The sequence below is a fragment of the Musca autumnalis genome, unplaced genomic scaffold (assembly GCF_047663935.1).
Source record: "Musca autumnalis isolate F117 unplaced genomic scaffold, ASM4766393v1 scaffold_2, whole genome shotgun sequence".
Classification (NCBI taxonomy): domain Eukaryota; kingdom Metazoa; phylum Arthropoda; class Insecta; order Diptera; family Muscidae; genus Musca; species Musca autumnalis.
The window spans coordinates 19266860-19282810 of NW_027411755.1; the positions used below are offsets into that span (position 1 = coordinate 19266860).

Consider the following 15951-nt stretch of genomic DNA (forward strand, 5'->3'; position numbering starts at 1 on the left):
TTTCTCAACGATGATCAGTCCCTCAAGTGTGGATTTTTAAAAATATTTTTCTCAACGATGATCAGTCCCTCAAGCGTGAATTTTTAAAAATATTTTTCTCAACGATGATCAGTCCCTCAAGCGTGGATTTTTAAAAATATTTTTCTCAACGATGATCAGTCCTTCAAGCGTGGATTTTTAAAAATATTTTTCTCAACGATGATCAGTCCCTCAAGCGTGGATTTTTAAAAATATTTTTCTCAACGATGATCAGTCCCTCAAGCGTGGATTTTTAAAAATATTTTTCTCAACGATGATCAGTCCCTCAAGCGTGGATTTTTAAAAATATTTTTCTCAACGATGATCAGTCCCTCAAGCGTGGATTTTTAAAAATATTTTTCTCAACGATGATCAATCCCTCAAGCGTGGATTTTTAAAAATATTTTTCTCAACGATGATCAGTCCCTCAAGCGTGGATTTTTAAAAATATTTTTCTCAACGATGATCAGTCCCTCAAGCGTGGATTTTTAAAAATATTTTTCTCAACGATGATCAGTCCCTCAAGCGTGGATTTTTAAAAATATTTTTCTCAACGATGATCAGTCCCTCAAGCGTGGATTTTTAAAAATATTTTTCTCAACGATGATCAGTCCCTCAAGCGTGGATTTTTAAAAATATTTTTCTCAACGATGATCAATCCCTCAAGCGTGGATTTTTAAAAATATTTTTCTCAACGATGATCAGTCCCTCAAGCGTGGATTTTTAAAAATATTTTTCTCAACGATGATCAGTCCCTCAAGCGTGGATTTTTAAAAATATTTTTCTCAACGATGATCAGTCCCTCAAGCGTGGATTTTTAAAAATATTTTTCTCAACGATGATCAGTCCCTCAAGCGTGGATTTTTAAAAATATTTTTCTCAACGATGATCAGTCCCTCAAGCGTGGATTTTTAAAAATATTTTTCTTAACGATGATCAGTCCCTCAAGCGTGGATTTTTAAAAATATTTTTCTTAACGATGATCAGTCCCTCAAGCGTGGATTTTTAAAAATATTTTTGTCAACGAGGATCAGTCCTTCAGGCGTGGATTTTTAGGAATATTTTTTAAACGACGAACAGTCCCTCAATCATGGATTTTTAAAAATATTTTTGTCAACGATGATCAGTCCATCAAGCGCAGATTTTTAAGAATATATATTTTTCTTTTTTTGTAAAACATTTTTATTCCCTCCTTCCATAGAACCAATCAACCCCATGCATTTGAATTACAACATCACCAAAAATATATCTAAACAATATCCCGCCGACACTTCCGCATGGCCTTACGCATCAATATTGCCTGTCGTTCCTCTTCCTTACGTCTCTCTTCTTCCTCCCATGCTTTGCGTATGGCATCGGCTTCATTTGTTGCCTTTTCGGATATTTCATGTACCAACTCAAGATGTTCCATCATACCTTTACGCATGCAATATTGAAAATTCATCGCCGCAGAATATTTGATATCCATTCCCGAACGCACTCCCAACTCTTGCCAATGCAGATAAAGCCAATTTTCATTTTTCAAATCACGTATGGCATTAAATTTCGGTACGAATTCATCCATGACTTGTAAAAAGTAGTGAGCAACATTTTGTATTTCCGGTTTTTCATTGAAAATTTCCAGTGATTCATTGAGGGAATTCTTAATAGCCTGCAAAGCTTCCCAGACATCGTCGAGCTCGATATTTACAATGGGATTTCCCACCGTGGCTTCTTCCAGCTTAACAAGATCTTGACAGGCATACCAAAGATTTTTGTACGGCAAAAATCCTTCTATGATGCTAGCCAAGAATTCCAAGGATAATTCTTCCAGCTCAAAGAGTTCCTGGCGATAACGCAAGGTTTCGCCGAGTTTCTGAAGATCTTGTATAATCTTCCAGGTTTTCTTCACCTGGAAAGAAATGAGATAAGATTATTGTTTTGCTCGAAAAATATTCGCTAAGAATTCTAAGAGCGTGGATTTTTAAGAAGATTTTTTTCGACGAGCCTGGTTTTTTTAAAATGTTTTTTTCGATGTGCCAGGATTTTTTAAAATATTTGTTCGATAAGCCTGGATTTTTAAATACTATTTCGTTGCGTCAGGATTTTTTAAAATATTATTCCGACATGCTTGGATATTTTAAAATATTTTTTTCGACTAGCTTGGATTTTTTAAAATTTTTTCGAAGAGCGTGGATTTTTTAAATATTTTTTCGACGAGAGTGCATTTTTCAAAATATTTCTTCGACAAGCGTGGATTTTTTTTAAATATTTTTTCGGCAAGCGAGGATTGTTTAAAACATATTTTCGACGAACATGCGTGGATTTTTTAAAATATTTTTTGAACGAGAGTCGATTTTAATTTTTAAAAATAGTTTTTCGACGAACATGTGCTTTCAAAAAATTTTTTTTCGACGATCATGGATTTTTATACCCTCCACCATAGGATGGGGGTATATTAAGTTTGTCACTACGTTTGTAACTACTAGAAATAATCATTGTCGACCCCACAAACTATATATATTCTTGATCAGCGTGCAATTCTACATCGATATAGCCTTGTCCGTCCGTCTGTCTGTCTGTCCGTCTGTCCGTCTGTGGAAATCACTCTAGCGTCCGAACGGATTGACGTAGGTGGATGAAATTTTGGGAAAATCTATTATATGTACGTAGGACTTTTGGTATTGAAAGCGGGCTATGTAGATCCACGCTTTTGTATAGCCCCCATACAAAATGACGCGTGACGCGTCGTCGTTTTAATGAATTTTTAAGATATTTGTCCCATTTTACCACCGAATTGGTTGTAATTTGGTATTTTGTGTCTCCAGAGGCCAAAAAACATTCCTACCAAAGTTGGTTTATATAGGTCCACGTTTTGGTATTACCCCCATATAACGAACCATATAAAGTACGCGTCATTTTAATATATTTTGAATGTATTAGTCCCATTTGACAACAGAATCGGTTGTCACTTTGTATTTTGCATTTCCAGAGGCTAAGAAACATTTCTACCATAAAATGTTTATATAGGTACACGTTTTGATATAGCCCCCCATAGGACGATATCTCCCTATTTTCGGTATTTTGAAGGTTTTGGCGTCATTATCACACCGAGATGGCTGAAATTTGGTATTTAGTATTCGTTTGGGGTATACAACTTTCCCCCAGAAATTTGTATGTATAGGTCCACGCCATCATATAGCCCCCATAGAACAGTACCTTCCGATTTTAGGTATTTTGAAGGTTGTGGCCACATTAATCCACCGAAATGGATGAAATTTGTGGTGGAGGGTATAAAATGTTCGGCACGACCGAACTTAACGCATTTCCTACTTGTTTAAATAATGTTTCGACGAGCGTGGATTTTTTAAAATATATCTTCGACGAACTTGGATTTTTTTAATATATTTTCGATAAGCGTGGATTTTTAAAATATTTTTTGGACGAGAGTGGAATTTTATTTTTTTTTGGCTTAACGTAATAATATTTTAAAAAAATCCACGCCTTTGGAAATAATATTTTAAGAAATCCACGCTCTCTTTAAAAAGTTTTGTTTTTAAATATCCACGCTCTGTTAATAAATAATTTAAAAAATCCACGCGTGGATTTTTAAAACATTTTTTGGACGAGAGTGGATTTTTATTTTTTTTTTTTTTTAAATCCACGTGGATTTTTTAAATTATTTATTAACAGAGCGTGGATATTTAAAAACAAAACTTTTTAAAGAGAGCGTGGATTTTTTAAAATATTATTTCCAAAGGCGTGGATTTTTTTAAAATATTATTACGTTAAGCCAGGATTTTTTAAAATATTATTATAATATTAATATATTAAAATATTATTTTAAGAATATTTTTTTCGACGAGCGTGAATTTTTTAAAATATTTTTCCCAGAGCGTGGATTTTTTAAAATATTTTTCCCAGAGCGTGGATTTTTTAAAATATTTTTCCCAGAGCGCGGATTTTTTAAAATAATTTTTTGAAGAGCGTAGATTTTTTAAAATATTTTTTTGAAGAGCATAGATTTTTTTAAAATATTTTTTTGAAGAGCGTAGATTTTTTTAAAATATTTTTTTGAAGAGCGTAGATTTTTTAAAATATTTTTTTGAAGAGCGTAGATTTTTTAAAATATTTTTTTGAAGAGCGTAGATTTTTTAAAATATTTTTTTGAAGAGCGTAGATTTTTTAAAATATTTTTTTTTTGAAGAGCGCGGATTTTTATACCCTACACCACTATGTGGGGAGGGTATTATAAGTTGGTTTTGGCCAAAAAGTTTGTAACGCATCGAAATAATGGTCGTAGACCCATACTTATATATATCAAAATGAATGTCTCGACGAGCTGAGTCGATCTGGCTATGTGTGTCCGTCCGTCAGTCCGTCCGTCCGTCCGTCTGTCCGTCTGTCCATCTAAACCTTGTAATCACGCTACAGGTCGCAATTTTGATCGGATCGTCGCGAAATGTTGATGGGGGTCCCGGAGGGGAAGAAGCCTATTGATTTTGGTGATGCTCGGATAATATTTAGGGGTCGGAATGGGCAAAAAAACTTATGTAGATAAAAAGACAATGTTTTTTTCCAAAGCGAATATCTCAGCTTCTATATGGGGTATACCAAAAGCAAAACCTGACAATAAAAGTAGAAAATATCACCTTTCTAATAATGTAAAGTAAGTTCTCGCAGGTGATCAAACAACGAAGATATCACAATAGTCGCAACTAAAACCCAAATTTTCATTTTTGCGATTTTAATTATAATGACGAATATCACAGCTTTGGTTGGGGACTTTCCAAAAGCAAAGCCTGGCTATGAAAGTAGAACATCCCATCTTTACAATGATGTAAACTAAGTCGGTGTAGGTGACCAAATGTCGGAGATATCGCAATAGTCGGTAGTACATCCCATTTTTCCACTTTTTTGGAAATCACGCTACAGGTCGCAATTTTGATCGGATCGTCACGAAATTTTGAGGGTTAATGGGGGTCACACAGATGAAGAAGCCTAATGATTTTGGTAATGGTCGGATAATATTTAGGGATCGTAATGGGCAAAAAACTTATTTGGAGAAAAAGACAACGTTTTTTTCCTAAGCGAATATCTCAGCTTCAATACGGGGTATACCAAAAGCAGAAGCCATGAAAGTAGAAAATATCGCCTTTCTAATGATGTAAAGTAGGTTCTCGTAGGTGATCAAACAACGAAAATACCGCAATAGCCGCTAATAGAACCCAACTTTTTATTTTTGCGATTTTAATAATAATGACGAATATCACAGCTTTGGTTCGGGACCTTCCAAAAGCAAAGTCTGACAATGAAAGTAAAAAATCCCATCATTACAATGATGTAAAGCAGGTTGGCGTAGGTGGCCACATAACGGAGATATCACAATAGTCGGCAATACATTCCATTTTTTCACATTTTTGTAATCACGCTACAGGTCGCAATTTTTATCGGATCGTCACGAAATTTTGGGGGCTAATGGGGATCCTACAGAGAAAGAAGCCTATTGATTTTGGTGATGGTCGGATAATAATCAGGGGTCGGAATGGGCAAAAAACTTATTTGGAGAAAAAATCAAAGTTTTATTTCAAAGCTAATATCTCCGCTTCTAAAAGGGGTATATCAAAAGCAAAACCTGCTAATGAAAGTAGAAAATATCACCTTTGCAACGATGTTACGTAGGTTGTCGTAGGTGGTCAAACAACGAAGATATCGCAAAAGCCGCTAATAGAATACAACTTTTCATTTTTGCGATTTTAATAATAATGACGAATATCACAGCTTTGGTTCGGGACCTTCCAAAAGCAAAGTCTGACAATGAAAGTAAAAAATCCCATCATTACAATGATGTAAAGCAGGTTGGCGTAGGTATCCAAATAACGGAGATATCGCAATAGTCGGTAATACATCCCATTTTTCCACTTTTTTGGAAATCACGCTACAGGTCGCAATTTTAATTGGAACGTCACGAAATTTTGGGTGTTATTGGGGGTCCCACAGTGGAAAAACCCTTTTGATTTTTGATAATGGTCGGATATTATTCAGGGGTCGGAACGTGACAAAAAAATATTTGGAAAAAAGATCAACGTTTTATTTCAAAGTTAATATCTCCCTTCTGTAGGAGGTATATCGAAAGCAAAACCAAGCAAGGAAAGTAGAAAATATCACCTTTACAACGATGTGAAGTAGGTTGTCATAGGTGGTCAAACAACAGAGATATCGCAATAGTCGGTAATGCATCCCTTTTTCCATTTTTGTGCAATCACACTACGAAATTTTGATCGGATCCTCACGAAATTTTGGGGGTTGATGGGGTCTAACAGAGAAAGAAGCCTATTTATGGTTGGCACACATCCCACTTTTCCATTTTTTATTTGGGTTGTACTGTCGATGCACTTAAATGCGTTTCAAAAAAATTGACCTGTTTTAATGAAGACATTCAGAGCAAAGGCGCTAAGCTATCCCAATTTTAATATTTTGAATTTTATTAGTCAAAAGCTTATGAACAGGGGTAGTGGTGTAGGGTATCACATAGTCGGCCACCACCCGACTATAGCCTTGGCTCACTTGTTTAAAATATTGTTTTGCACGAGAGTGTATTTTTTAAAAAAATTGTTTTGCACGAGCGTGGATTTTTTAAAATATTGTTTTGCACGAGAACAAATTTTTTAAAATATATTTTTGACGAGCCTAGATTTTTTGAAATATATTTTCGACGAGCCTGGATTTTTTAAAATATATTTTCGACGAGCGTGGATTTTTTAAGATATTTTTTTGCACGAGACTAAATTTTTTAAAATATTTTTTTTGGCAATTGTGGAATTTTTCAAATATTTCTCAACTCACCTCCACTGCCGTCTCCATGACCTTCTTGGGATTAAACTGCAGCGAGAATTGTTGTATCTCATCGTTGAGCGACTCCAAACGCTCCTCAAATCCAATGCATTCACTTAAATGCAATCGCTTGAATTCTTCAATATCCATCTTCTGTTCCTCCTTCAGGGTACTCAGACGATCTAGAATCTGTTTAGGCCAAGCATATGCCTCCCATTTCATGGCAAATTGATGATCTGGTAGATTATAAAAGAAGCTGTCCAACATATCATATTCCAACCACATAACTTGTATATCCGCTCTCAATTGATCCACCAACTCTGGTATGGTAAGGGCAAAGTTCCTGATCTCATAAAGATGTTCAATGCTTTGGGGTTTTTCATTTATGCGATTATAAATCTCCAGACACCGCTCGAGAAGATGTTCATTACTATCATACATTCGATCGATGTAGTATTCAAAGATCCGCTTGACAATTTCGATTCTCTTTCGTATCATATATTGCTTCATCGGGTCGACTATGACTAGGAAGGGACCAATGCTAATGGAGGCGGGTAGAATTTCACGCATTTCCTCTTTGCAACGCTTATGCTCCAATATGTCAGTTTTCACCTGCATGGAAGTTTTCTGGGAGGCTCTGTATTCCGCCATATAGGTGGGTACGTGAAGCAGATAGAAGTCAACAAATCGTTCATATTTCCGAGCATAGGAATGTAGAGGTGGTATAGCTTTCAGATAACATCTTTGCAGCAAATCATTGCAACGAACATAAAGATCCTCGATTAGCTCCACGGTGAGTATAAACAGATTCGGGGCAAATCTCAGGTTTACCAGAGTCTCAGCATCAATACAACGTACGCCACTGGTTTTCTCCAGACTTTTCTTAAATACCTCCTTTAGGGCGGGGGGAAATTCTTCTGGGTTGGTGGAGTAAATTACCTCCTTTGTGTCCTCCGTCACACTGATGATAAGCGAGAAAATGGGTTTCGCATAGGGGAATTCGGAATTTATGAAATCACTCGTCCACTGATAATCCTCTGGCAGCTTGAGGAATGGCAAACAGGGTTCACTAAGAAATTGAGTAAAATTCGTTATTGAAGATTCCAGCAGAACCTGCATAGATTCTTGCATCCGAAATTTGGTTTGTAAAATAAAACGAAATATTTTACACATTTCATAGACCCTCCACTTGTCCAGGCATATATCCAACCAGCCTTTGCCCAATGGTCGCAGCACCATTATTATGCCCATTGCCAATTTAGAGGGCCATGAGTTTTTTAGATATCCCGCGACTTGAGAACTTTGTTGCTGCTGGACACTTAGAAAATCGGATAGAGGCATTGCCTTGGCAAAGTTGCAAATGAAAAGACTCAACGTTTCAATGTAAAGGCATTCCGAGGCCACATTACCCATGGACTCTATACCACCTGCCGTGTAATAAAGTGAAAAACTCAAGACCTCATAGGCTCGCTTTTTGATGGCGATATTGAAACTTTTCAGGATCCTTTGTTCTTCTACACTTCTCGGCGACACAAAGGCCTTGGGCAGGAATCGCTTAATGACATCAGCCTGTAGTAGCGGAAACTGTTTGGGTTGAATTGTAACAAATCTCTGCAAATCATAGCAGGCCATTAGATGTTCAAATAACAAATAAATCTCCAGTCGTAGCTGTTGATAAAATAGCGGATCTGTGGTGGTGGCGACATTCGCCATTAATCTCTCCACCAATTTGTTGGGATAATAACGCTGCTCATTTAAATTTTGCCGCAGAACACAATCCGCAATTGTCTCCATCATTATTATTGATTCCGCCTGGTTCCTCTGCTCCACAGCTGAATGCAGACGTTCTATGAACAAAAAAGGATTTTCGGCCAAAAACATAATTTGTATACCAGGCACCTGATAGCAACATTCATCCGACAATATCATAACCTGCCATTTGCCTGAACCGCTGTCAAACTCGCTGACGGCAGCATCTTGCCATTCATAGTCTCTCAGGCTTTGTTGTAAAGGCAAAAAGGCTTTGGCCGGCAAGGGATATCTTTGATCGCCCTCTACCAACCCCAAAGACAACCATACATCAGGGCAATGACTCTCCAGATTAGGATCATCAAAAAAGCTCAATGGTAGAAAGTGTTTAAATGCCTTCTCGGACAACAAAAAGTATTGCTCCTCCGTAGGCAACAATTCCTCTGGTGTTAATCCGGCTTTAGACAATTCTTCTCCTAAATTGACTTTGTTATATAATCTTCTCTTGCGATCCACCTCAACATCTCGAGGTAGTTGTTTTGCCGGCACACGTCTGGTCATCTGAACCTTGGGTAATATTGCCTTCAAGGGAAACTTGTGTATTCTACCACTTTTACCCTCTAGGGTCAACCATCTCTGGGCCATTTCAATGTTATATTCATATTTGGGTAGTCTATCCCTTTCAATGGCAAACTCTTTAAAGTGCACCCCCGCCGCCGGATCATTGGATTGTTGGCATACCCGAACAGTTATGGGTGGACTTTCGTCCAAAAGAGAATCTCTGGTTGTTTTCACCAAACCCTGAGAATAGATTGTGGTACGACGTGAATCATAGAAGGCCGGTGGTATGTTTACAGAGTTCCGTGATGTTCCTCTGTCTTCGGCAAATATTGAACCTTTAGGAGGATGTTGGGACATGGTTTATTTCGAAGCTTCTCTGTGGAATATCTATTTTGAAGTTTGACAAATATACTGAAACAAAGAAGGAAGGGTGTTTCTAAAAAATTAAACAACTTTTTTTCAATAACCTTGCATTTTTTAATAACCCTCTACACTTCTTTCCATGAGTATCTTTGTTATTTTCGCGGAAAGTTGTATTAATCTGTTATACTATGCCTATTCACAATGCCTCTCGTAGACAAAGAAGAGGTTCTTGTCATGACTACAGGACTCTTCCAGAAATAAAGATTCATTCACACTTTAACCAGGAAATAAAGGTTAATTCACAATTAAATCATGAAATGTGCGGACAGTGTTTTTCAAGGACCAACAGACCAATGAGCGAGGATTTTTTTTAAAGAATATTTTTCAAGGACCAATAGACCAATAAATGTGGATTTTTTAAACAATATTTTTCCAGAACCATTCACCCAATAAACTTGGATTTTTAATGAATATTTTTTAAGGACCACTCACCCAATAACTGGTCCATTACAGAACATTTGTTCTATAAGCCGAACTAAGAAAAGATCTCCAATTCTATCTGTTAACTGCTTCACTTTCTGGAATACCGCGCCTTTTCATCTCTTCATCCACTTGTGTGCTCCATCTAAGCTTAGGCCTGCCAATTCTGCGTACACCGCCATGTGGCATGTATTCATACGCCTTTTTAGCGGGTTCATCATCGTTTATTCTTACGATATGGCCTAGCCAACGCAATCGTTGCATCTCGATACGTTTAACTATATTCATGTCTTTGTATAGCTGGTATAGCACGTGGTTCATACGACGTCGATATTCACCGTCAACGCAAATCGGCCCGCAGATCTTTCGAAGAATTTTCCTCTCAAACACACCAAGCACTGGCTCATCTGCTAGTGCAAGTACCCATGCTTCGGAGCCATACATTAGCACGGGCAGTATCAGTGTTTTGTAAAGCGTTGCTTACTCAGACCGAAGTAGCATCTGTTGGCCAACACTATTCTTCTTCGCATTTCACAACTGATGTCGTTTGTTGTGTTTACGGAGGTGCCGAGGTAGATGAAGTCTTTTACTACCTCAAAATTATAGGAACCAACGTCAACAGTTGGCCCGATCTCTATGGATGCATTGCGCGTCGACACCATCAACTTGGTATTCTCGCCGTTTACCGCCAGACCCACTTTAGCAGATTCCCTTTAGACATTTGCAAAGGTGTCAGTTACTTCCTTTACCGATCGACCCATGATGTCTATGTCGTCGGCATAAGCAAGTAACATATGGCTGTTCGTGTATATTGTTCCACTTCTTTTGATGTTGAAAAGATCACACGACAGGCCGTCTCCTTGTCTGAAGCCTCTTTTGGCAATAAACTCTTCGGAGAGGTTCTTTCCTATTTTAACAGATGACCGAGTATCAGTTAATGAAATTCTACAAAGCCGAATGGCTTGGAACACCTTTGAACGTAAAGGGCTGTCGAAGGCTGCTTTATAATCGACGAAAAGATGGAAGGTGTCGATCTGCATTTCTTGGGTCTTTTCCAGGGGCTCAATTCTGTTTCTATGAAAATGTGAACTGAAAACTTTTATAAAGGAGAAAACTGTTAAATGAAAATATTATAAAAGAAATATTTTTCATTTCAAATTTTCATAGAACAAAAATCCAGCCCCAGGATTTGTCTCAAGGTAAATGGTAGATTTGTCCGGTCTATAGCCGCACTGATAGGGTCCAATAATTTCATTGACCATAGGCTTTAATCTCTCACACAATATGCCAGATACTATCGTATATGCAATAGGGAGCAGACTTATGCCCCTGTAATTGGAGCACACAGTCTTATATCCCTTCTTGTGGACTGGAGATAGGATGCTCACGTTCCAATCGTCGGTTATGCGTTCTTTCTGCCAGATGGTGCTAACTAGCTGATGTATACACCTTATTAGCGTGTCGCCTTCAGTTTTGAACAACTCGGATGGTAGGCCATCGACTCCTGCTGCCTTATTGTTCTTCAGCCGGTTTACTGCTGTCTTTACCTCATCTTCGCCGGGCGGTATACATTCAATACCATCTTCTGGGATTGGATCTGTGGTATCTTCGTTGTCTTTGTTAGTATTGGATACCAGCAGTTTGGAAAAATGCTCTTCCATATCCATAGCACACTATCTGTATCAGTTACCAAATTACCTTGCTGGTCTCTACAGGAGGATGTGCCTGTACCAAAGCTATCAGTTTTATGCTTGACTCTTTGGTAGAATTTTCGGACTTCATTCTGGTTCCTGTACATCTCGATTTTTTCCACTCCCGCTTTTCCATCTCCATCTTTTTCTTGCGGAAAAGACGTTTCTCCTCTCTCTTTTTCTCCCGATATCTCTCTCGTGCGCTACGCGTTGCTACGGATTATAAAGTAGCCCTATGTGCCGCATTTTTCTCTTCGGTAGCAGCACGACACTCATGAATCATACCATGGATTCCTTGGTGGAGGACTCTTGTATCCAAGTATGGATTTTGTGCTGATATGTTATCGGGACGAGGAGTTTTTCATTAAGCAATTGGGCTAGTTGAGTGGAATATGATGTGGCTATCCGTTGTGCTTGCAGTTTACCGATGTCCAACTTCCGTGTTGTATCTATTCGTGCTTTATTTCCAACGTTTAGACGGGTACGTACCTTTCCTGCAACAAGGTAGTGGTCCGAATCTATGTTTGCTCTTCGGAACGATCGTACATCCAATACGATCGATGAATGTCTTCCCTCTATCACAACATGATCAATTTGATTATTTGTTCGTTGATCTGGATACAGCCAGGTGCCCTTATGAATATCGAGATGCTTAAATCTGATACTGCTAACTACCATGTTTTTTGCAGCTGCAAAGTCTATCAGCCTCATACCATTGTCAGATGTTTCACTGTGGAGACTGCATTTCCCGACTGTTGGGCCAAAGATATTTTCCTTTCCAATTTTGTTATTAAAATAGCCTAGTATAATTTTAATGTCATGGGCTGGGCAACGGTCATTTCTTATAAGCGCTCGTAAAATATATCTTTGGTCTGTTCGTCCTTTTCTTCAGTGGGAGCATGAGCGGAAATAAAGCTGATGTTGAAGAATTTAGCTTTTAATCGAATTGCAGCGAGTCTTTCATTCACTGGGGTGAAGCTGGAGACCAGATATTTTAATCTCCAAACAACTACAAATCCGCAACCAAACACATGCTTTGTGTCATGGCAGCTATAATCATGGTCCTTAAAACGTTTGCGGGGTTTGTCAACTTTAAAGGGGTTTGTTTTTCTTTTCTTTCGTTTTTTCATAGTAGGCTGTTTTTTCTAGGGGAGGGTTACTAACCCGACGCCCAAACCCAAGTTTTTAACGTTCTTATGGGTGAACGCGCGGCACATGTTAGCTCACTACCTTTAACGGGTGTTAAAGGCAGTTCCCCAGGTGACAGCACGGGGAGGTCAGTGTCCACTTGAGATGAACGAGGGACCATGATAAATCCTGAGCTTGGTATCTTCCATCCCCTACGTCACCCACCTTCGGGTACTTCCCACACAAAATTTCGGAAGAGTGCGGTTTAAGACATCCTCTCGAATCCTTCTGATTTTTGTTGTAGCAACTTGTATTCGCTGCCCCCATTACGAAGGTGCAAGTTTTTTCAGGAGAGTACTGACTTGATCAGGTTAGAATATGGACTATATATGTCAACTCCTTCGGGAAAGTATACCTAATTCCGGAAAAGTGCTGGTTAGGACCTCCTCTCGAATCGTTTTGATTTTTCTTGCAACAGGTTGCACTCAAGGCCGCTATTAACATGGTACAATTTTTTTCAGAGGCAAATCCATACTTCTTGAGATAATTACCCGAAAACTGTAAAAACTAGCATGTGCAGTGGCTGGTGCGCACGACAACTGCCGAACCGAATACTATGTTGGTCACACTTTGTGTATCGTAATATTTCTTAAAATATTAGATGAAATTCTAAGATGGCGCTCCTGCCGATGCCTTCGAAAATATTCTCTCAAATGTTAATCGCAATATCTCATAAACGGAGCAAGCGATTTACTCCAAACTTTAGATAAAATTCAAAGATGGTGCCACTCCTTCCGATACCTTCCCTCCAAAAGTTCGAAAATATTCGCTAAAATGGTAAGCGCGATATCTCATAAAAATAGGAACCGATTTGGTCCAAACTTTGGATTTCGAAATATTTTCTCCAAACTTGGTTTATGTTAAAAATTGGGTCCTATTTGTCCACTAATTGGGGTACTACCAACACAAATGCTCAACATTTTTGTCTATAAGAAACATATTCTTAAAAACTCCACGAGTCCTTAAGAAAAATATTCTTAAAAAATCCACGAGTCCTTAAGAAAAATATTCTTAAAAAATCCACGAGTCCTTAAGAAAAATATTCTTAAAAAATCCACGAGTCCTTAAGAAAAATATTCTTAAAAAATCCACGAGTCCTTAAGAAAAATATTCTTAAAAAATCCACGAGTCCTTAAGAAAAATATTCTTAAAAAATCCACGAGTCCTTAAGAAAAATATTCTTAAAAAATCCACGAGTCCTTAAGAAAAATATTCTTAAAAAATCCACGAGTCCTTAAGAAAAATATTCTTAAAAAATCCACGAGTCCTTAAGAAAAATATTCTTAAAAAATCCACGAGTCCTTAAGAAAAATATTCTTAAAAAATCCACGAGTCCTTAAGAAAAATATTCTTAAAAAATCCACGAGTCCTTAGAAAAATATTCTTAAAAAATCCACGAGTCCTTAAGAAAAATATTCTTAAAAAATCCACGAGTCCTTAAGAAAAATATTCTTAAAAAATCCACGAGTCCTTAAGAAAAATATTCTTAAAAAATCCACGAGTCCTTAAGAAAAATATTCTTAAAAAATCCACGAGTCCTTAAGAAAAATATTCTTAAAACATCCACGAGTCCTTAAGAAAAATATTCTTAAAAAATCCACGAGTCCTTAAGAAAAATATTCTTAAAAAATCCACGAGTCCTTAAGAAAAATATTCTTAAAAAATCCACGAGTCCTTAAGAAAAATATTCTTAAAAAATCCACGAGTCCTTAAGAAAAATATTCTTAAAAAATCCACGAGTCCTTAAGAAAAATATTCTTAAAAAATCCACGAGTCCTTAAGAAAAATATTCTTAAAAAATCCACGAGTCCTTAAGAAAAATATTCTTAAAAAATCCACGAGTCCTTAAGAAAAATATTCTTAAAAAATCCACGAGTCCTAAAGAAAAATATTCTTAAAAATCCACGAGTCCTTAAGAAAAATATTCTTAAAAAATCCACGAGTCCTTAAGAAAAATATTCTTAAAAAATCCACGAGTCCTTAAGAAAAACATTCTTAAAAAATCCACGAGTCCTTAAGAAAAATATTCTTAAAAAATCCACGTTTATTGTTGAGGTAGTCGTTGAAAAATATTCTTTAAAAATCCACGTTTATTGTTGAGGTAGTCGTTGAAAAATATTCTTTAAAAAATCTACGTTCTATCTATTCTTAAAAAATCCACGAGTCCTTAAGAAAAATATTCTTAAAAAATCCACGAGTCCTTAAGAAAAATATTCTTAAAATATTCTTAAAAAATCCACGAGTCCTTAAGAAAAATATTCTTAAAAAATCCACGAGTCCTTAAGAAAAATATTCTTAAAAAATCCACGAGTCCTTAAGGAAAATATTCTTAAAAAATCCACGAGTCCTTAAGAAAAATATTCTTAAAAAATCCACGAGTCCTTAAGAAAAATATTCTTAAAAAATCCACGAGTCCTTAAGAAAAATATTCTTAAAAAATCCACGAGTCCTTAAGAAAAATATTCTTAAAAAATCCACGAGTCCTTAAGAAAAATATTCTTAAAAAATCCACGAGTCCTTAAGAAAAATATTCTTAAAAAATCCACGAGTCCTTAAGAAAAATATTCTTAAAAAATCCACGAGTCCTTAAGAAAAATATTCTTAAAAAATCCACGAGTCCTTAAGAAAAATATTCTTAAAAAATCCACGAGTCCTTAAGAAAAATATTCTTAAAAAATCCACGAGTCCTTAAGAAAAATATTCTTAAAAAATCCACGAGTCCTTAAGAAAAATATTCTTAAAAAATCCACGAGTCCTTAAGAAAAATATTCTTAAAAAATCCACGAGTCCTTAAGAAAAATATTCTTAAAAAATCCACGAGTCCTTAAGAAAAATATTCTTAAAAAATCCACGAGTCCTTAAGAAAAATATTCTTAAAAAATCCACGAGTCCTTAAGAAAAATATTCTTAAAAAATCCACGAGTCCTTAAGAAAAATATTCTTAAAAAATCCACGAGTCCTTAAGAAAAATATTCTTAAAAAATCCACGAGTCCTTAAGAAAAATATTCTTAAAAAATCCACGAGTCCTTAAGAAAAATATTCTTAAAAAATCCACGAGTCCTTAAGAAAAATATTCTTAAAACATCT

General features: G+C 36.6%; 1 protein-coding gene across 1 annotated transcript; it reads right to left on the minus strand.

Annotated features, from left to right (window-relative positions):
* Window positions 1-1191: 1191 nt before the first annotated feature.
* Window positions 1192-9559, minus strand: sac (sterile affecting ciliogenesis). The gene is made up of 2 exons (XM_073965118.1): window positions 6844-9559; window positions 1192-1909 (listed from the first exon to the last, which is right to left on the minus strand). The coding sequence occupies exons 1-2, from the start codon at window positions 9496-9498 to the stop codon at window positions 1268-1270; spliced, it is 3297 nt and encodes a 1098-aa protein (XP_073821219.1). The 5' UTR covers window positions 9499-9559; the 3' UTR covers window positions 1192-1267.
* Window positions 9560-15951: the final 6392 nt, after the last annotated feature.